Source organism: Cydia fagiglandana, chromosome 9, assembly GCF_963556715.1.
Source record: "Cydia fagiglandana chromosome 9, ilCydFagi1.1, whole genome shotgun sequence".
NCBI lineage: Eukaryota > Metazoa > Arthropoda > Insecta > Lepidoptera > Tortricidae > Cydia > Cydia fagiglandana.
Window position 1 is genome coordinate 5,678,487 of NC_085940.1, and position 27,572 is coordinate 5,706,058.

Below are 27,572 nucleotides of genomic sequence, written 5' to 3' on the forward strand. Positions count from 1 at the left end.
CAAATAAAGATTTAATAAATAAAATTTTCGTTATGAACTTTAACCACAGCAGTTGGACAGAGTAATTAACAAATATATTTTTTTATTATGGTGGGTAGACTTACCTACCCTCCATATATTTTATGAACATTGATAAAGACAGTTGGAAGCAAATATTCATTATAAAACTATTTGGGGACATAACTTTCTTAGGAAGTGAACAGGCCTTGCTGTGAACTGAACTAATCTAGAACTATTCTACCTATAACTAACTATCATAGTCAAAATCAGATTCCAAAAACTCAACTGGCTCCTCAGACTCACTGCTTGAGTCCCTGTCACTGGTTACATTTATAATGAATGGTTCTAATGTTGTGACGATTCCATCTCGTTCTATATATTTTTGTTCCACGTGCAGTACATGATCAGTGCATTTTTTCCAGTCCTCTGGAGTTACCGTCCCAAATTCCGTCGAAATCGCTTTTTCCACTTCTTTTACACTGAGACCCATATTTTTGCTACCAACTTTCCTTTTAGCTAAACTCCATATTTGTTCAATGGCGTTAAGGTCACAATGGTATGGGGGCAACCGTAGAACTTCATGTCCATTTTCTTTTAAAATTTCGTCGACCTCATATTTTGGGTCGGGCTTGTATTTGTCCACCAGACACATCAGCTCTTCCTTCGACATGTAAGTTTCATAATCAATTCCATTGGTAGTGAGCCAATCTTGAATTTCTGCCTTTCTCTGATGCATTGTGGGTGGTTTATTTACCTGAGTTGAATGATAACTTGCGTTATCCATTATTATTACACTTGGTTCCCTTAAATTAGGGATTAATTTCTCTTGCAGCCATTTTAAAAAGTTCTGTCGGTTCATGTCGTGATGATAATCAGCTGACATAGATTTTGTGCTAAAAACCAAGAGGGCATTAGGCACAAATCCTTTTTCGGACCCGGCATGTACAATAATGAAACGTTTTCCTGGGGAAATTTTTTCAATCACGCCGCTAGTAGATGGACCTTGCCATGATTTTTTTGGCCTATAATTTTGATGAATAGGTATATGTTTCATCCAAATAAATTAACGGCTTTTCTTGCTGGCGGTATTTACTAATGGCTCTCAAAAATCTGTGCCTCCATGCTGCTATGTCATATCTCTCCATGATTATACTACGTTCGTTTATATTTTTTTTGAACTCAAAGCCATTGGATAATAAAATTTTGCGCAACGTTTCACGACATCCGGTAAATCCTATGCTCTCTCTTAAATCTGTTAACAAGGTACGTAAAGTAGGCACCTGTTTCTTCACTGTGTAGTATTCATTGATCTTCTGCCTGATCGCGTTAATGTCAAAACTATCCAAATTGGCAACTGTTGGTTTATGTGGACGCTTTTTCCCGGGAGTATTCCAAACACCTGCATTTGACTGTCCTTCTTTTTTTATTCTTTTGATAGTAGCTGTACCAACATCTGAAAATGAGAAGAAAATACAATATATTGTTTTTAATAATGGTATAGCTTATGGTTATTGGAAGCATCAATCACTATGTAACCTATTATCTATTATTATATTATAAGTGATCTAAATTATCCCTATGTGGCAAAGTTCCTAACCCCTGACCTGACCCCGGGAACAATAGCGGGTGGTTTGGTTAATAAATTGTTTTGGTCAACTGATCAGAATCCAATGTGAGGGTCATCTAGTGCCTATCCATTTATACATTTCTATAATAACTGTTTTAGCAATATTATTTAAGATCTTTCCCTCATCCTGGCACTATCCTAGTTGCATCTTAGTAGCCCTACATCCGGTAAAGATATTACTTTTACCTAAATGTCAGTTCTTTGCTTATGCTTATATATACCTATATAATATAAATTTGGATTTGAACACACTTAAGTATATTAATTTATTGTCAGAATATCATACCTGTCATTGCAGAAATTTCTTGCACAAATTGAATTTCCGTTTTGAGCCGACTATTTTCCTCTAGTTGTTGTAAACTCTTCACAGCATTATTAATATCATTCAACTCATTTAAGCTGCTGTCATCGGCTTTATCTCTTATCCTCTCTGAAATAAAAAATATATGCAATAAATATCTTTCAGATTACAATCGGAACATAACCTCTAAATGTAGGAGAAACCACTATTTCAAGCTGAAACCAACAACAAAAACATAACTAAACGAATAATATCTTTAATCCAATGAAATATGTCTTGAAATAACTATGGAGTATGGAGTACAAACTATTCAACAAATATCAAAATCATTACAGTGCACTAACCTGTGGCAGCCATTATTTCATGGAAATATCGTTCTTTCTCGCGAAAGGCAGAGGCTCGCTCTTCTTGTTTTGCTTTAAATTTACACATCATTGTATAAATTAACCTCCTAGCTGAACTTTTTATGGGTTTCGACATAATAACGCAAGATAACCGTTTGTTATTCCGAAAATTGACACGACTTGACAAACAACGTACTAGGGTTTGACAAGTGTTGACTGTTGCCATATAAAGAATTCTGTTCCAAGGTCAATATCACGTTTCGATGGCCAGACTCTATTAACACTCATCAATAAGTAGTCGTGAATTGGAACAAGTATAAATTTAAAAAAATTGGAAAAGTAAAAAGCACTAGTTCGAGATAACCAACTTTCCGCACGCTAAACAGCTACGTAAAGTAGCACTTTTTGAGCAACTGTATTAAAAAATATATTTGCGATTCTCACAATGTGCTCTTTCGTTTGATATGTAACACGATATAGTTTGCAAAACTTTGTTTTTATGTTTTATCTTTTACCCCCCAAAAGTAGCCCTTATGTTTAATATTCATTTGTTGACGTTACATGTCCGTCTTTGGGTCACAGACTTACATATGTGTACCAAATTTAAACTTAATTGGTCCAGTAGTTTCGGAGCAAATTGGCTGTGACAGACGGACGGACAGACAGACGCACGAGTGATCCTATAAGGGTTCCGTTTTTTCCTTTTGAGGTACGGAACCCTAAAAATAAAAAAAACTTTGAAAATAGATATTTTATGGATCGTCTTGCAGTTCTTGCTATAGTTGCTATCGTTACGAAATAAAAACAATAATTTCTAAATCCCACTGTAATTTTATTAGTTAGTCATTACTTGATTTGTTGTTGTGTGCGTGACGTCAACTCTACTGCCGATACCTTTAAAAGGTGGCCACTGACGAGCCTTCCAACAGTCCAAATAGCGTGGCTGCAATCCAAAATCGGTCCGTGAATGTCAAAAACGTACAATGTTTAATATTAGGATGCCGTCCATTTGGATGAATCCATTTGGAAGGCTCGTTAGTGGCCTGCTTTAGATAACATACCTAATAAGAAAGTAACAACATAATAGGTAAATGATAAATGATAGGATAACTACGTAGGTAATAATAGCAAAATACTAAACTTAAACTTACTGTCTTTTTTGTCGGTATTTGGGTATTTTTCCCTAATATTTTGTGAGCCATCTCATAATTAATCTAAAAGCTTCTGCCAGCTTCTGTTTTGTCTCCTACTGCGCTAACTACATTATCGAGACTTGATATTTCGAGTATATCAAGATGGTAGCAGATGGTTCCTTGTTTCTCTCCTGAAACATTTTTGCGAAAATATCCGGGCCACAGCCCAATATAGCATGCATACACGGTGTAACATGGGTAAACCGAATAATTTTCACAGATCATATTTAGAGACAAAAATGTCCCATAAACTTTTTTGAAATTCGCCTAGTTTCAGAGATTATTAATTAAAAAAAAAAGTTTTTATTGTTACATAGTGTAAAAGGCCTTTTTGATGGTGATGTTGCTGCTATGGGACGTAGTCTAAATATCCTTATTGATAGATGTCAAAAAGTGACAAGTAACACTTTGCAAAAAGTACGTTCTACGAAAAAAATATGTAAAAATCAATTTTAAGTGACAAGTTTACCAATAACATTTATTTTTTATGTACAAATATATTCAAAAAATTGAAAAACACAAAACAAAAAAAATTTTTTTTTTTACTAAATTGATCTAAACTCATATTACATTTTTTACTTCTATTGACCTCAGAAATGCGTGGTTAAAATTATTCGGTTTCCTCATGTTACACCGTGAATAGCGGCATATAGCGTGGGGACTATAGCCCAAGCCCTCTCGTGCATGAGACGTGGCCTGTGCCCAGCAGTGGGACGATTATAGGCTGAAATTTTTTTTTTATAATCCAGACCACATTCCAATTATAATAATAACTAGCCCGCCCCGGCTTCGCATGGGTTAGCAAATTATACACCTAAACTTTCCTCAAGAATTACTCTACATGATATGTGAAAACCGCATGAAAATCCGTTCAGTAGTTTTTGAGTTTATCGCGAACATACAAACACACAAACAGACAGACGCGGTGGCGGGGGTACTTTAATAACTAATAGGTGTGATCACAGGGTAAGGAAACATACCTAGCCTAAAAATCTATCTACAAGCGTCAAAAATGGTTACTTATATTCGTAACTAAAACCGTTTTTAACTCACCTGTAGATCTGTCCTACTATACTTCCTTCACAAAATCAAAGGAGACGTGCCAGAAAAGTGTCGGTACGTGACGCTATTTTTCAACACCCCTGATAAATCTGAGAAACCGATATTTGGCATGATAACATTTGATAACTTACCTTTAAATTTAAACGTACCGTAAAATGGGGTGAGTTGGGTCAAAACTGAAATTCAAACCTTGATACCATTTTATTTTTACATACGAAAACTGAATGGTGTATAATAGTGTATATAATAAGTGTTCCGGATGTTTGTATTTTAGTTTTTATTTTATTTTGGGTAGTTCCATTTCATAACTTTGACGATAAAGAGGAAAACCTACCTCACCCCATATTAGTGCCTCGTATTTGGGGTGAGAGGGGTTTTCATACAAAGGTGATTTTGGAAGATTGTTGGATCGATTTTTTTTTATTATGCGTATTACTATAGCTCCATTTGAAATTGGAATACATTGTTTTTGTAGCAGTAGCCTTAAAATCCCTTCTCACCCGCCACTCAAACCTTCTCTCCCCATTCATAAACCACCTCTCCCCGCGAAACCTACTCACCCCGTTTTACGGTATAAACTACAGATTTCTGCAGTTTACTAAGGTACCTCACACGTCACTTCCCGGACAAAGTAGACCTTTTTGTGGGATGCCTAAAAAGGTCCCGTGTTTTACGTCATCCACATAATGCATGACGCCTCAATTTGTCGGGGAGCAAATTTTCCAAGAGTGACTGCCGTATTCGAACTTCAAGATATTCACAAGAGACGACACATACTAGATTCATTCTAGATACGTTATAGTTTAGATATCAATTAGTTCTCGTTTGCAGCGCAATTCGGGCAACCAATATCATTTCTACGCTAGATAGAGTAAGATATCTATTAGATGTGAATTGGATCTCTAAGTCATATCCCGTGGAAATCGTTCAAGAGTATCTCCAGAATCGCCCAAATGTCAAATTTGACAGGTTAGATCTTAAACATATCGTTATCGTATCTTAGTGATGTCTAAAAGATATCTAATAGATGTCTATTTCAAAATCCGAATCGGGCCCTGAGTGCGTGAAGCCATCCGTCAATTTGATAAGAATGTGAAACAAGTATTGACAGGTTGTTGGGAGAGAAAAATGATCTGGAGAGGTGTTGTATTATTAAGAAATGAAGACATTGATGATTGAATATGAGATACAGACGTATTCGAACAATGAGATACGTCAAATACTAGATATGGAAACGATATGGATCGGATATATTATTGTCACGTTTGACATTTGTTTGACACTGACATATCCATTCCATATCGTTTCTATATCTAGTATTTGACGTATCTCATTGTTCGAATACGGCGGATACTAAGTATGAGAAAATGGTGAAAGAATAAAATAATCAACTTAGGGCCCCCCCACATCTGGCGTCTTTCGAGCGTCGGCGTCTACAATTCTATGGCCGACGTCGACGCAACGTCGACGCAGCGTCGACGCAACTGCGCAGCGACGTCATTTTCCATAGCGCTGGACCGACGCCGACAGACGCCGACGCTCGAAAGACGCCAGATGTGGGGGGGCCCTTACCTCATCAGTCATCACGTCGTTGTAGTGAACTATGAAACAGTGCAAATTGTGTTAAAACCATGAAAATCGGTACGATTGATCTTTAGGCCATTTGAACCAATTGGACCCAAAGCACCAAAAAAAGAGAGGAGGACTTTTGTATGGGAGAAAAAAAAATGTTCAGATAACTATCGTGTGTGGTATTAAATGAACGGACTTTTTAAGCCGATTCTAAAAATATATCACATCATTACATTTTAGTAAGTAATTGTTTTTATTAGAAAAAATAATTTTCAAACCATACCAAGTCCTCCACCTTCATCCCATAAATTTTGTGTAGAACAGAGTCGTCTGGGAACGGAATTGTTTAGTAGCAGAGATGAAATGAATCCGAATAAGTGTAAAAAGGCGCGAACGTTCACGTTACAGTCAGTGTCAACTTACAAGGATCGTTACCTCCTACAGAATTTTAACGTGCCATAAAAACTAACGGCTGAATACGACAGTGTTGCCAACTTGGCATAAATGATGCCAGATCTGGCATATTTTCACTCGCTTTGGCACCAAAATTTTCCATTTAGCATCTGGCATAATTTTTAGCATAATTTAGTCTAAGTCAAGTTTGCACCAACTTGGCAGTAACAATATTCCCCATTGACTTATGTGGTTCATATTTTCATATGAATTTTGACTTTTGTGGACAGATGGACGTCAACGGACTATATAAAGTTGGTCAAGCAGATCTTGACAGTAGAAAAATGCGGTAAATTTGAAAAATGTATGTGCTTTAAGCGTCTAATTTCAAGTGATATTTTAGCATTTTTTTAGCATAGGTGTTTCAAAAATCTTTGGCATAATCTAGACATTAGCCTAGCATTTTTTCAAGATCCGAGTTGGCAACACTGGAATACGAGTACGTCAGCCTTTCTTTTATAGGCCTCGCTATTATTCCTTCAAAGCCAGTATTTAATGATCTTCAATTACTCGCAGTTGTTACGGATCTCGAGGTCACGCATATATTGGTTTGTTAAGCAATGGGGTATTTAACAGCTCTGCGTTAATCGTGTGTGAAGCCTCTTCATGATAACATTTTCTTTAGCAAACGCCAGGTTTTCGATGCTGTTATATTATCTAGGAGTAACTAACTAGTTATACTCTGGCAAGCCATGTTTGTCAGTAGAAGGCGCGAAATTCAACATTTTTTTTAAAAAAAATTTTAAATATTAGGGGACATCTTACACAGATCAACCTAGCCCCAAACTAAGCAAAGCTTTTACTATGGCTGCTAGGCGACGATATACATACTTATATAGATAAATACATACTTATATACATAGAAAACACCCATGACTCAGGAACAAATATTAGTGTTCATCACACAAATAAATGCCCTTACTGGGATTCGAACCCAGGACCATCGGCTTAGCAGACAGGGTCACTATCCACTAGGCCAGACCGGTCGTCCAGTTGTAGGGGACATTCATCCCTTGTTCCTACATTTTTGCCGCCTTTTCTGATGACAAGGCTGGCGTGCCAAGGTACTTTATAGGTAGAGTTTGTGCGGAAAGAAAAGAGTCGTGGAATGTATGGGGTCCAATACATTCCACGATTCTTCTCTTTCCGCACAGGCTCTATAATAACTAATATTTAATGCAACCATGGGACATTTTTTGAAGCGTTGAATACGACACTAAGTTATTTGTGCGAAGATTACCAGTGTAATGTCCCTATCCCTACTGCTTATACCGGAAAGGCCCACCTAGGGAGCGTAAACTTGCATAAAATTAAAATATGATACGATGCGTACTCATAAAACATTTTTATTATTAATCAGAATGAACCACACGGGGTTATGGCCCCGTATCATAATCACACATTATTGCACCGCTAACTCTTGATAAAATCCATCAGCTCGCGGCTCCTGCGGCCCGAGGATTCATTGCGTGTACTCCGTCCTTGTTATTGCATTCGAGGCTCGTTATATTGAACTTTTTTTTACTTTACACTTTACAGGGTTAATTTGTAAATACGACATAAAATACTTTTCAAAGGGCAAAGAGTCATGTTTAAAAGACAGTAAAAAGAACACTTTATGCGGCATTATGTATCTTCCTATATTGTTTTCTCTCAGTATCTTATGATACTGTTAACCAACATTTGCATCAATAGCGGTAACGACCACCTCCTCTCTTTATTTAACGTTTCGGTTCAGACCACGGTTGTGTAGTGAAGAACAGACAAGATCCTTCTAAAAAATGACTAAAAATTCGGTCAGGATCTTTATCAAACACTCTTAAGTTAATAAAAGTGAATCACACGACACCCCTGTATCATAATCACACGTTATACTTAGCACCGCTAACTCGTGATAAAATCCATCAGGCTACAATATCGGGCTCCTGCGGCCCGAGGATTTATTGTGTGCTCCGTCCTTGTTAAATATTACGTTCGAGTCGACTTGATATAAAGTATTATAACTAAACCTTTGTTTATAGTTTTAATTTAGGTATAGATAGGACAGGAAAATTATTTGATAAAAACCGAACTTATGCGAATTTTACTCGCCACCAAAATTTAACTTATAAAGGAATGGAGACTGTCATATGGTTTCAATTTCAACTCGATATATCCACGCGTTCCTGAGATAAAGGGTCTTGACAGACAGACAGACGGACGGACGACAAGACGGACAGACAACATAGTGATCCTAAAAGGGTTCCGTTCTGGCCTCGGCTTCCGGAGGGTTATAATGACATTTATAATATTGAAGTTTATAACTGTGTTAGTCTTCAGAAAACGTGTAATTTGTATTTTCGAACCAAAGTCGTAGGTAACATTAAAAATAAACAATAGTTATTTGTTCTACAAGGGGGCAAAGTTGTTGTTTAACCGCTCGTGCTAATATTGATACCCGAGCAAGCGAAAGATTCCAAAATTGAACCACGAGCGTAGCGAGTGCTTCAAAAATGGAATCTTGAGCGTTGCGAGGGTATCAATATTAGCACGAGCTGTTAAACAACAACTTTGTCCCCGGTGAAACACAAAATTTTTCAGGACACCAACCCGAAGCAAATATTAAATGCAAAATATCAAACAAAATCAAACCAAATCAAATCCAAATGAATGTTATTAAATATTTATCATCCAAAATCATCATTTAAAAGTCAATTGTACCAGCAAACACAAGAAAACAACTCAAAATTTGCATTTGATTACTTTGCCTCACATGTGAATAAAATGCAACTTTGCTATCAGTTTTTGAAGTTCAAAGTAAGCCTTTCCGAGCTGGTGTGGTGAAAACTTATAATAAACATTAGTCTGTATAAGTTGTATAACACAACCGCATTCAGGCTCTGTGTGAGTAAAGTCACTAAGTAACTTGAGCAAACTGCAAAAGTTCCTTTTCATTACAAAAGCAAAGCCGCTTTTCACTTAATTTGGGATTTTAAATATTGAATGTACTTTTCTGCTAGTTGGCGTTCCTTTTCCATTCTCTGAGGCATTTAACTTTAGCGCTGCAGTGGAGGATTGTATGTAATTCCGTGTAAAAAGGGACTTAAAGCTGTTAGCACGTAAGCCATTGTTAGTGATGCTTCGATAAAAGAGACTCTTCGGAATGCAATGAAATGAAAAAATGTAAATTTTTATTTTCAAGCAACTATTTGGACCACAGACAAATACCTTAAAACTAGCATATTATTACAAAATATATATCTTAAAACTAATAACACACAAAAGGCTGCGATGCAGTTCGCAAACCCGCAGTGTCAGGGAGCCGGCCGCGGAACCGCCGGACACCCTTCGGTCAAAACTACTCCTTGGTGAAGGACGCTAGATGTTCAGTCGGAACGCTCAGCACAAAAGAATTAAAATGTACACTGTGTCGAGATTCTAATTTCACGACCCTTAGGATGAATCCGGACTAACGATGTAACATAACATAAAATATACATAGGTATACTGCAGTGACGGTACATAGCATATACATATACATAGGGCTTTAAAAGTCAAAAACCTGACCTTTAAAGCCCACCAGGTCATTGTCACTGTTAACAGCATTATGTCACTATTAACAGATAAAACAAAAACCGGACAAGTGCGAGTCGGACTCGCCCACCGAGGGTTCCGTACTTTTTAGTACTTGTTGTTATAGCGGCAACAGAAATACATCATCTGTGAAAATTTCAACTGTCTAGCTAGCACGGGTCATGAAATTCAGCCTGGTGGCAGACATACAGTCAGACGGACAGACGGACATTGGAGTCTTAGTAATAGGGTCCCGTTTTTACACTTTGTGTACGGAACCCTAAAAACCAGCCGACCCTTATTTATTAATGCAAGGCGAAATGTATCAACCAAATGGGTTACTATTAGGAATGAACTCCAAGTATTAACATAGCTGACAATTTTCACATGTAGCTCGCAAACGTTAACTCCTACAAGCAACTGCTGAACATGATTAAGAAACTTCCAGTTCAGATGTGAACTTCCTCGAGCCATTTAAAGTTAACCCGGAACTCGAAAAATCCCGACTAGTTCACGTTAAATCTCAAATTGAATTCCTAAATGCGAGAGACTTTTGGATGAAAAAGCTGAAAGTTCATGTTAAACATCATAAGTATCATCCGACTGCAAATAAGAGGATAAGACACAATAATAATGTTAGCAGTAGTCTTTTACGTACACGGAGCAATGGTTTACCGGACATTTTGGAAAAAGAACACAGTACAATTAGAAAAAGGCGGGTAGTCTATCTCGCGGGCGCCTCCTGGGCTAGGCTAACAGAAGAAGAAAAAGAAGAAAGTAGTTCACTTAAGAGGCCCACAGATTATCAGTTCGTCGGACGATATCAGCCTGTCAGTTGTTGGCCACTGTCACCTTTCGCGATTAAGTGACAGGCTGATACCGTCCGGCGAACTAGTAATCTGTTGGCTCTGGTAAGTTCTTCAACTTATGTACCTACTCAAGTTTTTCCTTCTCTTAGCATTCTTGAATCATATTTATTTCACTTAACCCATGTTGCCAAGCCAAAAAATATATAACAATTCATTATAAAATTGTATGGCATAAAATGTTTTAATTTACCATAAAAAAGATAAATGTAACTATACAGTAAGTACGTGGGTTGTCATAACTCATTTCAGATTCCACTACAAAGGTGTTCGTTCGTGCTTGGCCGAAATCCAAAAGGGTTAGTTGCCGCAATGAAATGTGCGGTGCCACTTGCAGAGGGTAATTAATATGCACATTGTGTAGCAGCGCTAGAAAACACATTTGTTTCCGTTGCGCTTGGAATATTCAAGAAAAAAAAAATGTTCAAGAAAAATGTGTTGATATTATTTTGGTAGCTACTGTTTTGTTGTACTGAGTGGTAATGTGGCTATATGACATAGATTTCCAATGGACTAGCGTATGCCCGTGACTTCTTTCTCGTGGAATGATGATGATGATTGGTAAAACTCTCCCTGGGCCTCAAACTATCTCCATACATAATCTAAATCGTTTCAGCGGTTAATGCGTATTATAGAGGCAACAGACAAAGAGTTACTTTAGCAAATAAAATAAACAGCTTTCAACCACCGTGCCGTGTTACTTCGGAAGGACGGTCCATCCACGAACCCTAGAAACTAAAAAAGCTTGCATTCTGCGACTCCGCGAGCTTGAACTAGGAACCACGCTGACATCTTATAATTAAATACCTATTATATTATAACTAATCGATCGGGATCGGGATCAGAATCAGGATCTGGATCGAAATCGGGATCGGGATCGGCCGACTGGTGGCCGTCCGGTGGGTCGGCCCAGATATCGCTTAGAAGATAATGTAACGGCGGATCTGCTTCAGCTTCGCGCACTTTCGCGCCAGTAACTAGCGGGACAGGTGGTACGCTCTCGTTTCGGAGGCCAATATTCGCTTTGGATCGCTGAGCCAAAACAGTTATCCAACAAACAAACGTTAGTTATTATGGACTGTGACTGTGTGCGTTTTTAGTAGCGCTATATCCGCGGAAACTTCCACCCCACCTCAAACCTGACAACTGCCGCGGTGCTCTAGATTTATCTCCGGGAGGATTTTTGATATCATCTGAATAGTTGAATAGTGGCGATTGCGTCCCAGGGCACTGGAAGAATAAATCACAAGTCCGTACTCAAAGTGCGCTTCTTTAAAGCGATCGTTCGAGATCTTTAAATTGGTATTGGAAAGTGGGAATCTTTTGGGAACGTTCTCAAGTTTGCGGCGGGGCAATCAGTGTGGTAGGTATTTTATTGGTGGACGTGCTTTTGTGACTTTGCGTTTTCGTATCTTGCATATTCCATTTTTACGGCAATAAACAATAGTATTAACCTTCATGACTAAAAGATCGCGATCAGACCATAAAGAAATACTTATGTACCTTTTAAAAAGATCTGGGGAATAGGATGGTTCAAGAAACATTTTTTTTTTCCGACGGGGCACCCCCTTATTTTGTTACACTTATTATGCTGATAAAACACACCAAGTTTCGTAATTTTATCTCAACTACAAGGGGGGTGCTCAAAAACAAGTATTTATTATTCACAATTTTAATTAAGTAGGTATCTGTTTTCACATTATTTGCACATGTGATTTATAAGTTTTTAAGTAGGAAAACATTTTTATTTCAATTTTTATAAATTTATCATAAGTATGATTTTTAGAATTTCACCTAAAAAATCATTAAAAATATAAATAAAAATGTTTTTTCACAAAATAACTTTTAAATCACACTTTCAAATAATGTGAAAACTACTACGTACATAAAACTCAAAAAAATAATAACTAGATTTTTTTGAATTTCATACAACTTAGAAAATTTTCAAAGTGTTTGAGCACCTCCTTGTAGTTGAGATAAGTTTACAAAACTTAGCATATTTAGTCAACAGAACAAGTGTAACAAAATGAGAGGGTGCCGCTTCTTCTAGCTAGAGTTAGAATTTTTCCCATACAAACGTGTACCACCCTACTGGGGAAATGTGATTTTATTTAATTTTATTACTTGGTACAAATTATTTTCCATTGTATTTTCACGGAACCATACGAACGTGTCTTTCTATTTCAGTCAGTCTCGGTACAAATAGTACTGACATTGACTGACTAGTTTCACAATAATTATTCGTATACGTTCGAACATTTATGCACTACATCTGTATTAACCTTTGCGGGGTATGTTTTATCTTTACCTCTAATTAATTTGCTGTATTTTCTGAGTTATTTTCTTTTATTGGGGGAAATTGTAATAAAAAACATTTTCTTATTACTTTCAGTTCATTTTGAATGCACTAATCAGCTTTAGCGATCTTCAAGGTCATATCAAAACCAGCTCAAAACCCTAACCAATTTCTAAATCTGAATAGGACTCGGTTAGTGGCTACAGAGGGCCTACCACGAAACACGTTCGACGTGTCGCTTCCCTGTCACACTTACGTACAAATTTACAAGTGCAACAGAGGTAACACGTGTGGATCACGGTAGACCTACAGATTTTACCAAGCTCATAAACTACAAGCATCATATTAATCCGTAACTTGGCAAAGAAAAGGGTCATGACGCAGTTATTTTATTCAACTGTCCCAGAGGTGTTCTTGGATTGCGCAAAACGTACATGTGCCTTTGTTACAAGACAAAAGGTGAAGTTTCAGCTAATCCTTTCATAAGGCAGTGGGCTCATTGATAGCCCAAGCGTGGACAAAATATTAATTAAAGTGTCCAAGTCAAAATCAAATCAAAGGCAAAAAACCGACCAGGATCGAAAGTACTGAATGTCCACTTTTCTCTTAAAGAGGTGTCAGATGAAAAGCTTGCTACGTAAATAATAGGCTCACATAGGTGGAACTGATCAAGATGATAAATTCACGTTTGCGAACATGTTGAAGCTATGGAATAGCGAATGTCCTCTTTTCTCTAAAGAGGTGTCAGATGAAAAGCTTGCTACGTAAATAATAGGCTCACATTGGTGGAATTGATCAAGATGATAAATTCACGTTTGCGAACATGTTGAAGCTATGGAATAGCGAATGTCCTCTTTTCCCTAAAAAGGTGTCAAATGAAAAAAGCCTGCTACGTAAACAATAGGTTCACATAGGTGGAACTGATGAAGATGATAGATTCACGTTTGCGAACATATTGAAGCTATGGAATAGCGAATGTTCTCTTTTCTCTAAAGAGGTGTCAGATGAAAAGCTTGCTACGTAAATAATAGGCTCACATTGGTGGAATTGATCAAGATGATAAATTCACGTTTGCGAACATGTTGAAGCTATGGAATAGCGAATGTCCTCTTTTCTCTAAAGAGGTGTCAGATGAAAAAAGCCTGCTACGTAAATAACAGGCTCATATAGGTGGAACTGATCAGGATAAAAAAATCACTTGCGATTATATTGAAGTTATGGAATAACGGAGACATTCGCTTTTTAAAGAGGTATCAACGAAAATTTCATTTACGGTGTATTTGTTCCTCTAACATCTTGTATATGTATTTCCACTATTCACCTTCAATGTTTGCCTATACCCACAATTTTTCAAAAACGAGGGTTGTAAATCTTCAACAAGCGTCCGCACTTTGACCACAGTCTCAGTCTATTGTGTAGCGCTAAGGGTTGCCTCACTCCAAGACAAAGCCTTTGAGTCTACTTGCTAAAATTAGGCTTTGCTTCGATTTGGCAACTATGCATCATTTTATTTGCAAGATATTTGAAAAACATCTCAACCCCCGGCTCGTACCAAAGATTTTTCAGAAGTTATATACGAAATATCATTTGATATTTATACCAGTCGCTTTTCGGCGAAGGAAAACATCGTGAGGCAACCGGACTAATCCCAATATAAGGTCTAGTTTACCCTCTAGGTTGGAAGGTTAGATGGCAGTCACTTAAGTAAAAACTATTAGTACCTACGCAAATTCTTGGGATTAGTTGCCAAGCGGACCCTAGGCTCCCATGAGCCGTGGCAAAATGCCGGGATAACCCGAGGAAGATGATGACATTCGTTAATAAAAGTCGAGGTACCTAGAGCAATTTATTTCTGTTGAACAATAGGAAAATATTCCATACCTAATGGTTAGGGAGGCGAATAGGGGAATTTTCGGCAATACTCGAGCGTGGCAGTTTAAGATATGAGAGATACCTTAGACCTAATAGAACAACCTTGTAAAGTATTTAGCTCTATATATAGTGACGCGCGCCTAGGATAGACGATCAGATTAGTAAAAAAAAATGGATAGTCTGAAATACTCGAGCGCGTCAGATTAAGATATTGGGGGTTGATTTTAGTGTTTAAAGACTAAATTTAACTAATCTGACGATAAGTTCTTGACGCCGCCGAGTTATAGGGTCGCGAACTTGTAAAAAAAAAACGTTAATCCGGCATTCTCGAGCGCGATTTTTTTTTTTATTATTTTGAAGAATATAATCTAAAACTTACTAAAAATACAAAATCTGCCGGTTTCCGCATGACCGGAAGTGTGGAGGAGCCATTTCGTCTTCCTAAGAACGCGTTGCGGCATATAAGTCGCGAACGATACATTTTACAAAAAAAAAGTTTAAATAAACAAAAAAGGTAATTTTATTTTACGCATAAAAGGTCTCTGTACATTTTTGTCCAAAGTTAAAACTTTTTGACTTGAAGCATCATAAAATCGGTCAGATTATGAGAACCCACCAACATTTTTGTCAGATTAAAAAAATATGCTTTCAGGATACCGAGATAAACCTCCCCTATGAAAATCTGACGCGCTCGAGTATTTCAAAAAAACTTTTTTTTTTTGCATTTTCAAAAATTCATCGTAACTTATCGTCACGCCGAAATCGTCAGTTTTTTTAAAGGAAGCTTCCTTGGGGCCTACTTAACACCCCTTCCAAAAATCTGACGCGCCCGAGTAAATTTTTTTTTTTTGCATTTTTGACTACTTTATATGCCTACGCCCACCACGCAAACCGGCAGATTAGTATACCGTTGTTATCAGAGGCACTCGGGGCATACGTAGTATGAATATCTGATGCGCTCGAGAATGCCCAAGTAACTGTTTTTTTTAACATTTTTGAAAAACCGTACACGCCAAACCCACCGCTAAAATGGTTTTTGCCATACGAGCTTTTCTTTTCGAAATTATTTTATCTTTCGATTTTGATAGGTCTCGACGGCGCCGTTGAATTACGCCATTTAGCTACCTCGCCTCCCTAACTAGTAACGAAGGGCCATACAAATAATGTATAGGCATATTATATTAGTGTATGGCATGTTCGTATGTCAAGTCAAACTGTCAGCTATAATCGCATTTATTAAGAATGGGTAAGGCTGCGTCTTGGATAAGCTGTCAGCGTTCGGAAATAGAAATTGACGTAGGTCGGAAATAGAAATTGACGTAGGTCGGAAATAGAAATTGACGTAGGTTGGTGAACATAAGGGCTAAGTTAGCAGGCTCTTTATAATTTGTCACCATGCCTGTCACGTCCTAACAAGTATGTAAGTGCGAAAGTGATGCGTGACATGACAGTTGATAAAAATGCGATCATGATAGCGCTTCAGGGTGAATGAACTTTTTCTTTCTTATCAATCGTTGCCATGGTTATGGTCTCCTGAGTCACGCTTGAAACCTTGATTTTTAGTAGGTATTTAAAATAACCAAACATATTTTTTATGCCATATTAGGCCTGTAGTAGCTACTTAGCATAGGTATTACGAAAAGAAGAACGATGAACGAGCCGGATTAATTCTTTGGAGTTAAATTAATACTTGTAATATAATGGCAATAATGGAATACTATTTAAAAAATACGAACGAAGAATAATATTTCTTCTAAATTAACTATTTAATTTTAGTACCATTTCGTACTTTTTGACTGTGACAATAGTATCAGGTCCTTAGCGATTTTCATATTGATTATCTATCACAATGTTCACGTATTGTGGCAAAGTACAAAATGATAATTAATTATCATTTTGTACTTTGTACGGATATTAAATTATTTGACTGTAAAAGTGACATTCCATTTCCAACTGCAGCTGCAATACTGTTCATTTTACTATGGAAACGCGTCGCTGTCAGTGTCAATTTCCATAGAAAATGAACAGTATTGCAGCTGCAGTTGGAAATGGAATGTCACTTTTAGGGTAACATTCCACTCCCAACGACAGCTGCACTACTGTCTATTTTACTTTGGAAATTTACAATAACAGCGACGCGTTCAGTATACCGGTAGTGCAGCTGCGGTTACAAATGGAATGTTACCATAACAACGCCAAACGCTACTTGAGTAAACGCTCTGCTACCTTAAGACGTGTCCTCCATAACCCCAAGCAATTAATCTCTGCACAACCGGCAACAATTAGGCCAGATGATGGATGCTACAAATACGCCGTGATTGAGCATCGTACTGATAACCCGCTCGGCGATATTATTATTTTCTTGGTTATATCTTCATACAAAAGATCGGAGAACGTTACAAAAAGAAATATATATCAAGTACTAAGCGTAATGTGGACAAAAACTTGCTCGTTAAAAGTTTAACCAATTAGGGGAAATGCGACTTTGTTGATGAGTGGATTGCAATATGTGTACATTTTTCTCTGCAAGATTTGTATGTTATAATATTTCACCATACATTCAATATGGTCAGACAGTGAAAAGTCTGCAGTGATTTTGATAGCCCACGCAGTGCAAGTGTCATTTTAAACGTCAAGTTTCTATGTAATTATGACGTATAAATAACACTTACACTGCGTGGGCTATCAAATCCGCTGCAGACTTTTCTTGGTGCGACTATAATAAAGGATGACTCACACAAGAACGCTCCATCTGACACTTTTATAAAACAAAACATCACGTGATCACCGATCCGCTGTCATAGTGAACGCAGCTCTCGGCCCGGATCAATTTTTCGGTTGTAACCGGTAAACCGGATAACAGATGACGTGTTCTGTCCTTCATTGTGAGTTCGTGCTGTGTATCGCTGCAAGTGTTAGGTGACCCAAGCCCAAACACACCACTATGCCCGCCTACAATAACAGCGGAAGACCTTCCCCAACCTGTTTTCTCGGCGCGCGCGCAGCGTGCGACGCGGCGAGCCGTAGTACGCGATACACGGCCGTCGTGAAAGCTGCTCGCACTGTTAGTGCTTGAGAAAGGAGATCTAGGCTCTCCGAAACATGTCGCGCGAGTGACTAAAAACAAGTGAGTCTAAACCGTAAAATTATTCAATGTTAGTATGTCTCACAACAGCTTAAATTCGATGAGTGTTCCTTATTTTTGAGTATAATTTGTGACATTTCAGTTTATAATTCACTGAAGCAGATAAAATAATGTAGTCACGTCCAAAAAGTTCGTCATGATCATGAATTCCACAGACGTATGTCTATTGAACTCCGGACAGGGCACTTTGAAGTACTACTTTAATGGAAAAACTTTCGAAGGCTGACTCACCTACCCGATTGGGCTTTGCCACCTTTTTGCCCTTTGTACTTAGGGGCCAAAGTAATCAAGACTACGCAAAAACAATACTGGGGGGATGAAAAGGAGAAAAGTTAGGTTTGTATTCTGCGCCGCCAAGCATAACAGCCGCAACATCCATTGTTTTAACCTATCGTATGTGTGAGGCGGCCCAAGTCTGTATTCAAATTGCGCGTCTTTAAATTGAAGGGATGTTTACAAAAACAACATAACTGACTACACTGGTTGACACCTGAAACGATTATCAATGTTCTTAAAAAAGTGTCAACCGCTCTAAGCAGGGGCCAAATTCGACATGTACAACTGTCAGATTTAGCATCCACGTCAAATCAACAGCTGATTTTATTGCATACTGAGTGTTGATTCCATCATTTGGTACAACCATTTTTTTTTGATGACCCAGGGGGAATCCTTATGGATCCCACTGGCCCGGGAGAAGCTCAGTGGGTATGTCCGACTTCCACGGACTAAACCCCCTGGGGTGTTCCGCCGCGCGCTTTGTTGACGGGGTTTCGGGAACTCGATTGTAGACCTCCGATATCCCGTCGGCGTTGCTCTTGCGAGCCCATCATTTGGGGCTGCTCTAGCAGCGTTCTCCGCTGAAGGCACCTCGGAACACTTGAGGGCCTTCCAGCTCGAAACCTCTTCAGGCGAGTGATGGAACTCCCGACCCATCACCCGCAGGTTCCCGTTAAGGCGGCATTATCCTAGCTGCGAAGGCTCTTCTCCGCCTACCTGGCCTCCTTCGGCGCTGAAGAAGCGAGTTCGCGTCGTCCTCGCGCGATCGTTCTGCGGCTTCCTTTTGCGTCAGAACGGTGACGCTAATCAACTCTAAACTAAGGGTGGTTCGGTTTGGTTTGCTTGTCACCCTAACTGTGGATTGTTAATGTCACATTTTGACATTGTACGTATTCGAGAACTTATGATTTTTCCCACATCAACGGGAGATCAACACGATACGTCAAATGTCGTTTGTCGAATAGGGGTCCAGTTATGTTGTTTTTGTAAACATCCCTTCAATTAAAGCAATCGTTCGAGATGTTTAAATCGGTATTGGTAAACAAACTTTAAAATTAATTTACTTATGCATATTTAAATTATTTTTATTTTCACACATTTTAGCATTGAAATTATCTAAATGTCAACAACGTAACGGGTAATGTTAGAGTCTGACCAAGAAAAGTCTGCAGCGGATTTGATAGCACATGCAGTGCAAGTGTTATTTATACGTCACAATTTCATAGAAGTTTGACGTTTAAAATAACACTTGCACTGCGTGGGCTATCAAATCCGCTGCAGACTTTTCTTGGTCCGACTATATTAGAAATTCCTCCAGTTCTGCAAACTTTAGGTAAGTACGTTTGTTCCTAGGTCTAGAATGTTCCAAAGCAAATCTATATTCAACGAGGATCGTTCGGCAGCTGGCATTGTTTAACTCCGTGGAAACTAGATGGCATGCTACTCAGTTAAACTGTTTGGAGGTTTCCTAAATCGACTTCCAAAATATATGGGGAAGACCGGTGAAAGCTAATTGTGGATAGCGTTTATCTGAGTTCCATGCGAGAAGCAGATAAGGTTTTAACTCTTTAGGGGAAATCAGAAGGCAGGCTGAATCTAGAGCAGCACGATGTGCCTTATGCCCAAAGACTTGTCCAAAATATAAGTAATTAATGTTATTAAATAAAAAATCATCTCTTTCTCTCACTCCTCCTTTTATTTTAAAGAAAAATGTGCCTCTTAAAACAGAGAACAAAATGTAGCATGTAAAGGGGCCTACGGATTACCAGTTCGACGGACGATATCAGCCTGTCAAGTTAATCGCCAAAAGTGACAGTTACGAATAACTGACAGGCTGATATCGCCCGGCGAACTGATAATGGCCCTTAAGTTATCAGATATGAACTGATATAATTACATAAGGTAATTGTACAAGTAGTTTTCAGCATGATTATACATTATTCTCATGCAATCAGGTACAAAATGAACGATAATCTTAAATTTTTAAAGTTTCATTCACAGGTTGATTTAAGACTAACCCAGGCCACTAGTGTAACTTTTAACTAATTCCAGATCATTTGCATTATAAGCGAAATTATTCTCATTCCACGCCTGCCAACACTGAGTTTCAATAATATTGTAATTTAGGTATAATCTGGCTCAAAACTTCACGGCTACACCCCTTCATTAATGTCATGTTAATTGTTTTAGGGGTCGCGTAGACCTTCACTATGTTACGAGCTACATATTGTGTTCTAATGTCATTTGCATAATAAGTCGACGTCACAATAATTAGTCATAACATTGTAGGTCATGACTAATTTAGTAGGCATATAAATTTAATGCATTATGTGAAATAAAACTATTTGCGATTATATCCTCATGATTAATTTAAAGTATGATAAACAGTTGAGGAAGGTAAATCAGAAGTAAGTCTTATCAATTTTATCACAGATTAACCTAACAGCACATGGCAGAGTTACTGGCAAATAAAATCAGCTTGTACAAATTTCTGTCAATAAACATCAATTAATCAAAGATATCGTATCAAAATTTTACTTATAGTATCTATTTCATTATATAAATGTAAACCTTAATAATTGAAAATAAAGTGCATTTTCCAATTCTCGTCTCAAATAGATTTATTTAAATCATTAGATTGGCTTTAGCTCCATGCTTATACGAAGTGATTTAGTGATAATACCGCAGTTGGTCACAATGTATTATAGTTTGCTGGTCTTCCCAGTTCTTCTGGCGGTGGTGACGGCGGGTCGGTCACCACATGCTGATCTGGTGGATAAACTGGAGAGAAGCCCGGAAGGCGGGAGATATTCTTCCAATGTTTTTGAAGACGGCAGGCTTGATTTGGTATGTGTTGATGCCTTTGATGGTCATTTGCTTGTGTTTTATTTTAAAGTTATCGTTATTACAGAGATAACTGACCCCCTGCATAGAACGCGTTCGCAGGGGGGTCAGGTATCTTTGCAGCATTGTACATGGTTAAGCAGACATTCAACATCACATTGACTTAGGATCTTAAAATTTTACTATGTTACATTATCATCAATATTGGTTATCCCAACAAATTTTCATCTGTCGTCTGCCTTGGCTCCGATTTATATCTTTTTTTTATTGTTTTAAAGCAAACATTTGACTACCGAAACGAAATGCCATGAGATTACCGATGAAGTTTGTGGGTGGTGCTCTAAATATGAGTCTTTTAACTTCAAACTCAGATAAATCCACTCTACCCTCTTAGGAAATATCTACCTTATTACCTTTTCTTAGTAATACCAAAATCCCAAATCTAACAGTTGGATTTATCCGAGTTCAAAGTGAAGCAACTATAATAAAGCATCGACTAAACAATTATTTTGAATAATATAACCGAATATAAATTGCAGTTTCACGTTTTACTGCAGGAAAGCGTGATCAGAAAGTACCAGTACCCCTACGAATCCCACCACGTATTAACGGAAGATGGATATATCCTCGGAGCCGTCCGTATCCCCCATGGGAGGGATCAGAACAACCAGCCGGGGTCTAAGCCTGTGGTTCTGATATTGCACGGTCTTCTCTCTTCTAGTGCTGATTTTGTGCTCTTGGGACCTGGTCATGCTTTATGTAAGTACGTGCAATTTTAGCTTAAGTATAAGAAAATAATTAAGACATAGGTGAAAAAAAAACAATAACATGAAATCGAAAACATTGAAAAGCTCAATTAATAACCTATGTATAAAGACAGCAGTTAATAGATAACAATATCTCTTCTAGCTTACATGCTTGCCGAAGAAGGTTACGACGTGTGGCTTCTAAACTCTCGTGGCAACTTCCACTCCAGAAATCACACGACTTTGGACCCTAACAGGCGAGGGGACCCCTCCTTCTGGGCGTTCAGTTGGGAAGAAATGGGCCGTTTCGACCTTCCAGCGTACATCGATTACATCTTAGAGGTCACGGGACAAGAGAAAGTCCATTTCATTGGCCATTCCCAAGGAGCAACTTCATTCTTAACCGGCATGTCGTTGAGACCTGAATATAATGAGAAGATCATCTCCTTCCAAGGTTTAGCTCCTGCAGCTTTCTTTTACAATAATAGGAATCCGGTCTTTCTTAATATTGCTCCTTTTGAAAGGGTTTTAGAAGTAAGTGAATTAAATTTTATACTAATCTTACCTAAAGAAATGTTAATCTAATAATATCGGAAATACAATTTAATAAAACTTTGAAATTTCATCGAAGTCATTGCAGCCATTGCCGAATTGTAGGGAAACAGGTTGGTATTAGTTATTATTGAACAAAAATAATCGAATTTTTGTAATAGCAACTTAATTTCCAGGTTTTACCCATACTTTTCGGCTTTTTAAAATAAGTATTAAACAGATGTAAATCAATAAATTGTGGCTCGTAATCGATGACCAATAAAAGGTGACTTTCGGAGCCAGAGCTTCCGGAGCTTTGTTTCTATGGAGCAACGGGTGATCACCGATCAACCGTCATAAAAATTGACACATCGGACGCTTCGGCCCGGGCACGGCACGGTCTAGCGTGAGTCATCTCTTCTTCTTTATATTTAAGAGCTGTGCTCTTGTCGGTGGAGCAATCTCCAACTCGTCCGGTCCTCTGCTAACTCCTTAACCTTCTGGTATGAGTCATCGTGAGTCATCCTTAAACCTAAAATTTTCTTTTTTTCAGTCGCTCGCTGGTCAGCTAGGCATCTACGAAATCTTGGGTAGGAACGACTTGCTCACACCATTGCTCATGCAAGTGTGCCGTGACGGGATATTCACACAAACGCTCTGCAAGCTGCTCGTCCAATACGACCGGAATGATGGGATTTTCAACACGGTGAGTGAACAAAAAATATGGTATAATCATTCACAGTCATACAAACAAGCTTTACCATACAGGTAGGTACAGTCGAGTCGAAGTCATGTGAAGAAATGTATACATATTTATGTACTCGACTGTAGACCAGGTATCAATTGATCATACCGTAGTATTTTACTTGAGCGAGAATTTCACATGACTAGAAAATAGTTAAAAATGGAGCAAAGTAGTTATAAATAATAGTACAAAAAGATAGTCTCGAACCCGGGCACCTGGGTTTGTTCATAAATTTTTACGAAAGATTTAAGGGGCCCACAGATTACCATTTCATCGGACGATATCAGCCACAGGTTACCGTTTCGCCGGACTAGGGTTGTAAAAAAACGGTTTTATTTTCTGACTTGAAAAAAAACATGAAAAAAAAATCCGTGAAAAAAACCGTTTTTTTTCTGGAGTACGTTTTTTTTAAAGTATAAAAACTCAAAATTTGCAAGGCAGTTAACACTTTTATACGGTTGTTTTACTTGTTTTAGACTTTATGTTAACCATTAAACCAATTTAATTTAACAACTTTGATTAATAACAACATAAATGAAATCTGTAGTGGTAGTTATCGCAATTCACTGTTGGCAACACCAACGCCTCTCGTCGCCGCATCGGGGCACTTAGTTTTAAGTTACTTATATATATAAATCACGAAAAACCGTTATTGTGGCATATTTTTGTTTTTGTTGAAAATAAACCTAATTTAGAAAAAAAAAACCATGGTGCCAGGTTTTTTTTCATGTTTTTTTCATAAATTTGAAAAAAAAACATTTGGTTTTTTTTTCTATTTGCAACCCTACGCCGGACGATATCAGCCTGTCAGTTGAATGCAAAAGGTGACAGTTCCGAACCACCGACAGGCTGATATCGTCCAGCGAACTGGTAATCTCTGTGCTTCTTTCAAGAAGGATGGATGGTATACTTGAAAAGAGTACCTATGAACTTTGTAAACTAAACTAAACTAAACTATTTTAATTAAATTTCAGACGATGTTCCCAGCATTCCTCGGGCATGCCCCGTCTGGCTCATCAATACGTCAACTCACGCACTACGGCCAAAACATCAGATTCGGCACTTTCAGCCGTTTCCACTATGGTCACATCCAGAACTTGATCACCTACGGTAGAGTCAACCCTCCCCCCTTCAACTTGAATCTAATAACAGCTAGATCGTACTTACACTATGCTCTCAGTGATTTCGAAGCTGACTATAGGGACGTTTTGCTGCTAGAAGAGCTGCTGCCGAATGCAAGAGCCATTCAAGTGCCGAGGGCTGGCTTCACTCATATAGAGTTTATTTGGGGTATGGATGCTAGGGAACAAGTGTATGAAACGGCTCTTCAAATGATGAGGGAGGCTGAGAGTTTACAATAAACGTGTTTTCTAGTTTTTAATTGTAGTTTTGTTAAGATTAAGTAGAAAGCAAACTATATTTTTTATAACACACGTTCCTACATGTTTACATAGGTATATTTTTTAACATTCATTGGGCACATTTACGGCGCGATTCGGGAAATGAATTAGACATTCACTAGATATGAAATAGTAAAGATATGTGACGTTCCACGGCAAAAGGTGCCTTATGGCAGCCGCAATAATATTGGAGCGGCGTTAATAATAGCATAAGCGCCAACCGCCATAAGGTACTTTTTGTTTTGGAACGTCACATAGCTTTACTATTTCATATCTAGTGAATCTCTAATTCATTTCCCGAATCGCGCCGTTAGAGTCTGTGCAGAAAGAGAAGAATCGTAGAATGCTGGAATGTATGGGGCCCAATACATGCCACGATTCGACTCTTCTATTTTCGAACATCTAATTCCGACGTCCTATTCGAATTGTTGAACTGGCAGGAACAAAGGCGTGTGGTTACTTTTACTAGAAATTTAAATAAATTTTTGACAAAAATTTCATTTTTGGTACAAGCTTTTATCGCTGACTGTACTTTTCTTACGACAGACAACTAATACTCACCGAGACAATTCTAAAAACCCCTATCAAATTAGGTTGCGTTTTTTCATCGCAGAGTTCCTATGGCCACCTCCTGTCTCCATCACCAGATCAGTTCGACAGTACCATATTATTGTATTGTCATCAGAACTACCTACATAGGCTACATACAGCTGCCAATTTTGATGACGCTACGAGCCTTGGAAGATGGTTAAATTAGTTACCTTAGATTCCATTAGTACATAGTTACATACAGGTCGACCTAATAAAAGCTTGTTAAATAAGTCAATACTTGTTAAACATGTCGACATTTCGAACAATCCTTTAGGTTGTGCTATTTGATTAATTAGGACCAAAAACCTGACATATCTTTAAAAAATTCCATCAATCTAATTTGAAGTCTGTTTTGAATGATATCCCTTCCCTCTTGTAGAACTGTTCAATTTCACTTCAATAGGTATGTATCAAATCCTTGGTTGAAAGAATAGGTAGATTAGATAGATACAAAGCTATCCTATATGTATATTGATCTTGTACCTAATCAGTATTCCATGACTTAACTTACAGTTCCGCTGCTTTGCTAAGGTTTACAGCGGCCATTATCTGAATTGTAGAGTTTGGTTTATGGGGTAACAAACGCAGAGAGCCCCCAAATGCCTTTATTTCCTTGCTAGGATGTTCCGGATAACAAACGAGTGCCGCTAAGTTACAATCTCCGATTTATATCAGGAGCCCGGGTAGGGAAGGAGCGGAGAATACCAATCCATTAAGGATGGCTCATACTAAACCGGGCCGTGTCCGGGCCGGAGCTTCCGGCGCTTTTCTCTAAAATGACAGGCGTTTCATAGAAAACGATGAGCCGGCTCCGGCCCGGTCTAACGTGAGCCATCCAGGCGAGACTAAAAAAATCCTCAATTCAAGCCGCATCGCTATTATATAGTCCTAAAAATAATGTTCAAGAAAAAAATTAAAAATATGATTGTTAAATAATATATTTAACATACAGATACATTTTAATAATGAGGGCTGGTGGCCTAGCGGTAAGATCGTGCGACTTGTAATCCGGAGGTCGAGGATTCAAACCCCGGCTCGTACCAATGAGGTTTTCGGAACTTATGTACGAAATATCATTTGATATTTACCAGTCGCTTTTCGGTGAAGGAAAACATCGTGAGGAAACCAAACTAATCCCAATAAGGCCTAGTTTACCCTCTGGGTTCGACGATCGACTCGACGAAAACGATGGTCAAAGTCGTATCAAAACCTTAACCAATTATTAATTTAGAATAGTCTTCCTACTCTTCCTAGTCATCTCCGCCGTTTCCCCTCCCACAGGCATCTCGAGGTAATACTACTCTAATTCCAAAGATCGATTCGGTGACGGAGTTCTCGGAATTGCTGCCATTTCTCCGGCTTTGGTCGATCTGTACGGATTAGATGTGGATGAATTGATTCTAGACTTCAGGATGTTCTCAAGTAAGTACCTTTTAATAGGTTACTCGAGAAATTGCAGTACGAGTAACTTGCCTGCCTAAACCCAGCTTATTAAGATGTAGTACATCCGTTGATGAAGATATTTTGGTAAAAGTACCCAGCACAAATATTCAGATATGGTAATACCTACTTACTTATGGAGATATAGCCAGGCCGTAAAAAGTCTGCAGCGATTTTGATAGCCCACGCAGTGCAAGTGTCATTTTAAACGTCAAACTTCTATGAAATTATAACGTATACATAACACTTACACTGCGTGGGCTATCAAATCCGCTGCAGACTTTGTTTGGTGCGACTCTAATACGTATCTCTCAAGACTATCCTTAAAAATCCACAATAAGTTTTTATTTTGCGGCTGCCCGGATTGTTGACATTTTGTTCAGCAATTCAGTCGGCAGTAAGTAATACCTTCTTTTGATGGTGTAATCTGAATTCGAACGGGGCCTTTAAAATGACAAGGTAGAAAATCTTTCAACTTTCCAAAAGAACATTATTAAATTGCACAACGGGCTTTAATCGCGTATTTAAGTTTTAAGATTTACCTCCGGCGTTTCACACTCCACATTTCGACGTTTCGACGCTTGAGCCAGTCTTCTCCGAGACCACGAGGACAACGCCGTCCTCGAAACGTCGGAGGTAAATCTTAAAACTTAAATACGCGATTAAGTCCCGTTGTGCAATTTAACAATGTTTAATAATCGTGAAAGTTTAAATCA

General features: G+C 38.2%; 3 protein-coding genes across 3 annotated transcripts; 1 reads left to right on the forward strand and 2 right to left on the reverse strand.

The window, feature by feature from the left end:
• Positions 1 to 247: 247 nt before the first annotated feature.
• LOC134667735 (uncharacterized) lies at positions 248 to 736 on the reverse strand. Its single transcript, XM_063525155.1, has one exon. The coding sequence runs from the start codon at positions 734 to 736 to the stop codon at positions 248 to 250; it is 489 nt and encodes a 162-aa protein (XP_063381225.1).
• Positions 737 to 1,022: 286 nt separating this feature from the next.
• On the reverse strand, positions 1,023 to 2,519 carry LOC134667736 (uncharacterized). The gene is made up of 3 exons (XM_063525156.1): positions 2,273 to 2,519; positions 1,914 to 2,057; positions 1,023 to 1,453 (listed from the first exon to the last, which is right to left on the reverse strand). Exons 1-3 carry the CDS (start codon positions 2,496 to 2,498, stop codon positions 1,023 to 1,025), a joined length of 801 nt encoding a protein of 266 aa, XP_063381226.1. The 5' UTR covers positions 2,499 to 2,519.
• An 18,737-nt stretch (positions 2,520 to 21,256) lies between these two features.
• LOC134667737 (lipase 1-like) lies at positions 21,257 to 24,809 on the forward strand. Its single transcript, XM_063525157.1, has 6 exons — positions 21,257 to 21,406; positions 21,961 to 22,162; positions 22,313 to 22,724; positions 22,790 to 22,814; positions 23,234 to 23,386; positions 24,391 to 24,809. The coding sequence occupies exons 1-6, from the start codon at positions 21,257 to 21,259 to the stop codon at positions 24,784 to 24,786; spliced, it is 1,338 nt and encodes a 445-aa protein (XP_063381227.1). The 3' UTR covers positions 24,787 to 24,809.
• The last annotated feature ends 2,763 nt before the right edge of the window (positions 24,810 to 27,572 follow it).

Excerpts from the sequence above, each read along its gene's own strand:
- LOC134667737 (XM_063525157.1), top strand. The coding sequence starts at position 21,257 with ATGTATTATAGTTTGCTGGTCTTCCCAGTTCTTCTGGCGGTGGTGACG. Across the intron at positions 22,163-22,312 it reads GGGACCTGGTCATGCTTTAT|CTTACATGCTTGCCGAAGAA; the intron begins GTAAGTACGTGC and ends TATCTCTTCTAG. Across the intron at positions 22,725-22,789 it reads CTAATCTTACCTAAAGAAAT|CCATTGCCGAATTGTAGGGA; the intron begins GTTAATCTAATA and ends AAGTCATTGCAG.
- LOC134667736 (XM_063525156.1), bottom strand. The coding sequence starts at position 2,498 with ATGGCAACAGTCAACACTTGTCAAACCCTAGTACGTTGTTTGTCAAGT. Across the intron at positions 2,058-2,272 it reads TGAAATAATGGCTGCCACAG|AGAGGATAAGAGATAAAGCC; the intron begins GTTAGTGCACTG and ends TTTTTATTTCAG. Across the intron at positions 1,454-1,913 it reads AGAAATTTCTGCAATGACAG|ATGTTGGTACAGCTACTATC; the intron begins GTATGATATTCT and ends TCTCATTTTCAG.
- LOC134667735 (XM_063525155.1), bottom strand. The coding sequence starts at position 736 with ATGCATCAGAGAAAGGCAGAAATTCAAGATTGGCTCACTACCAATGGA.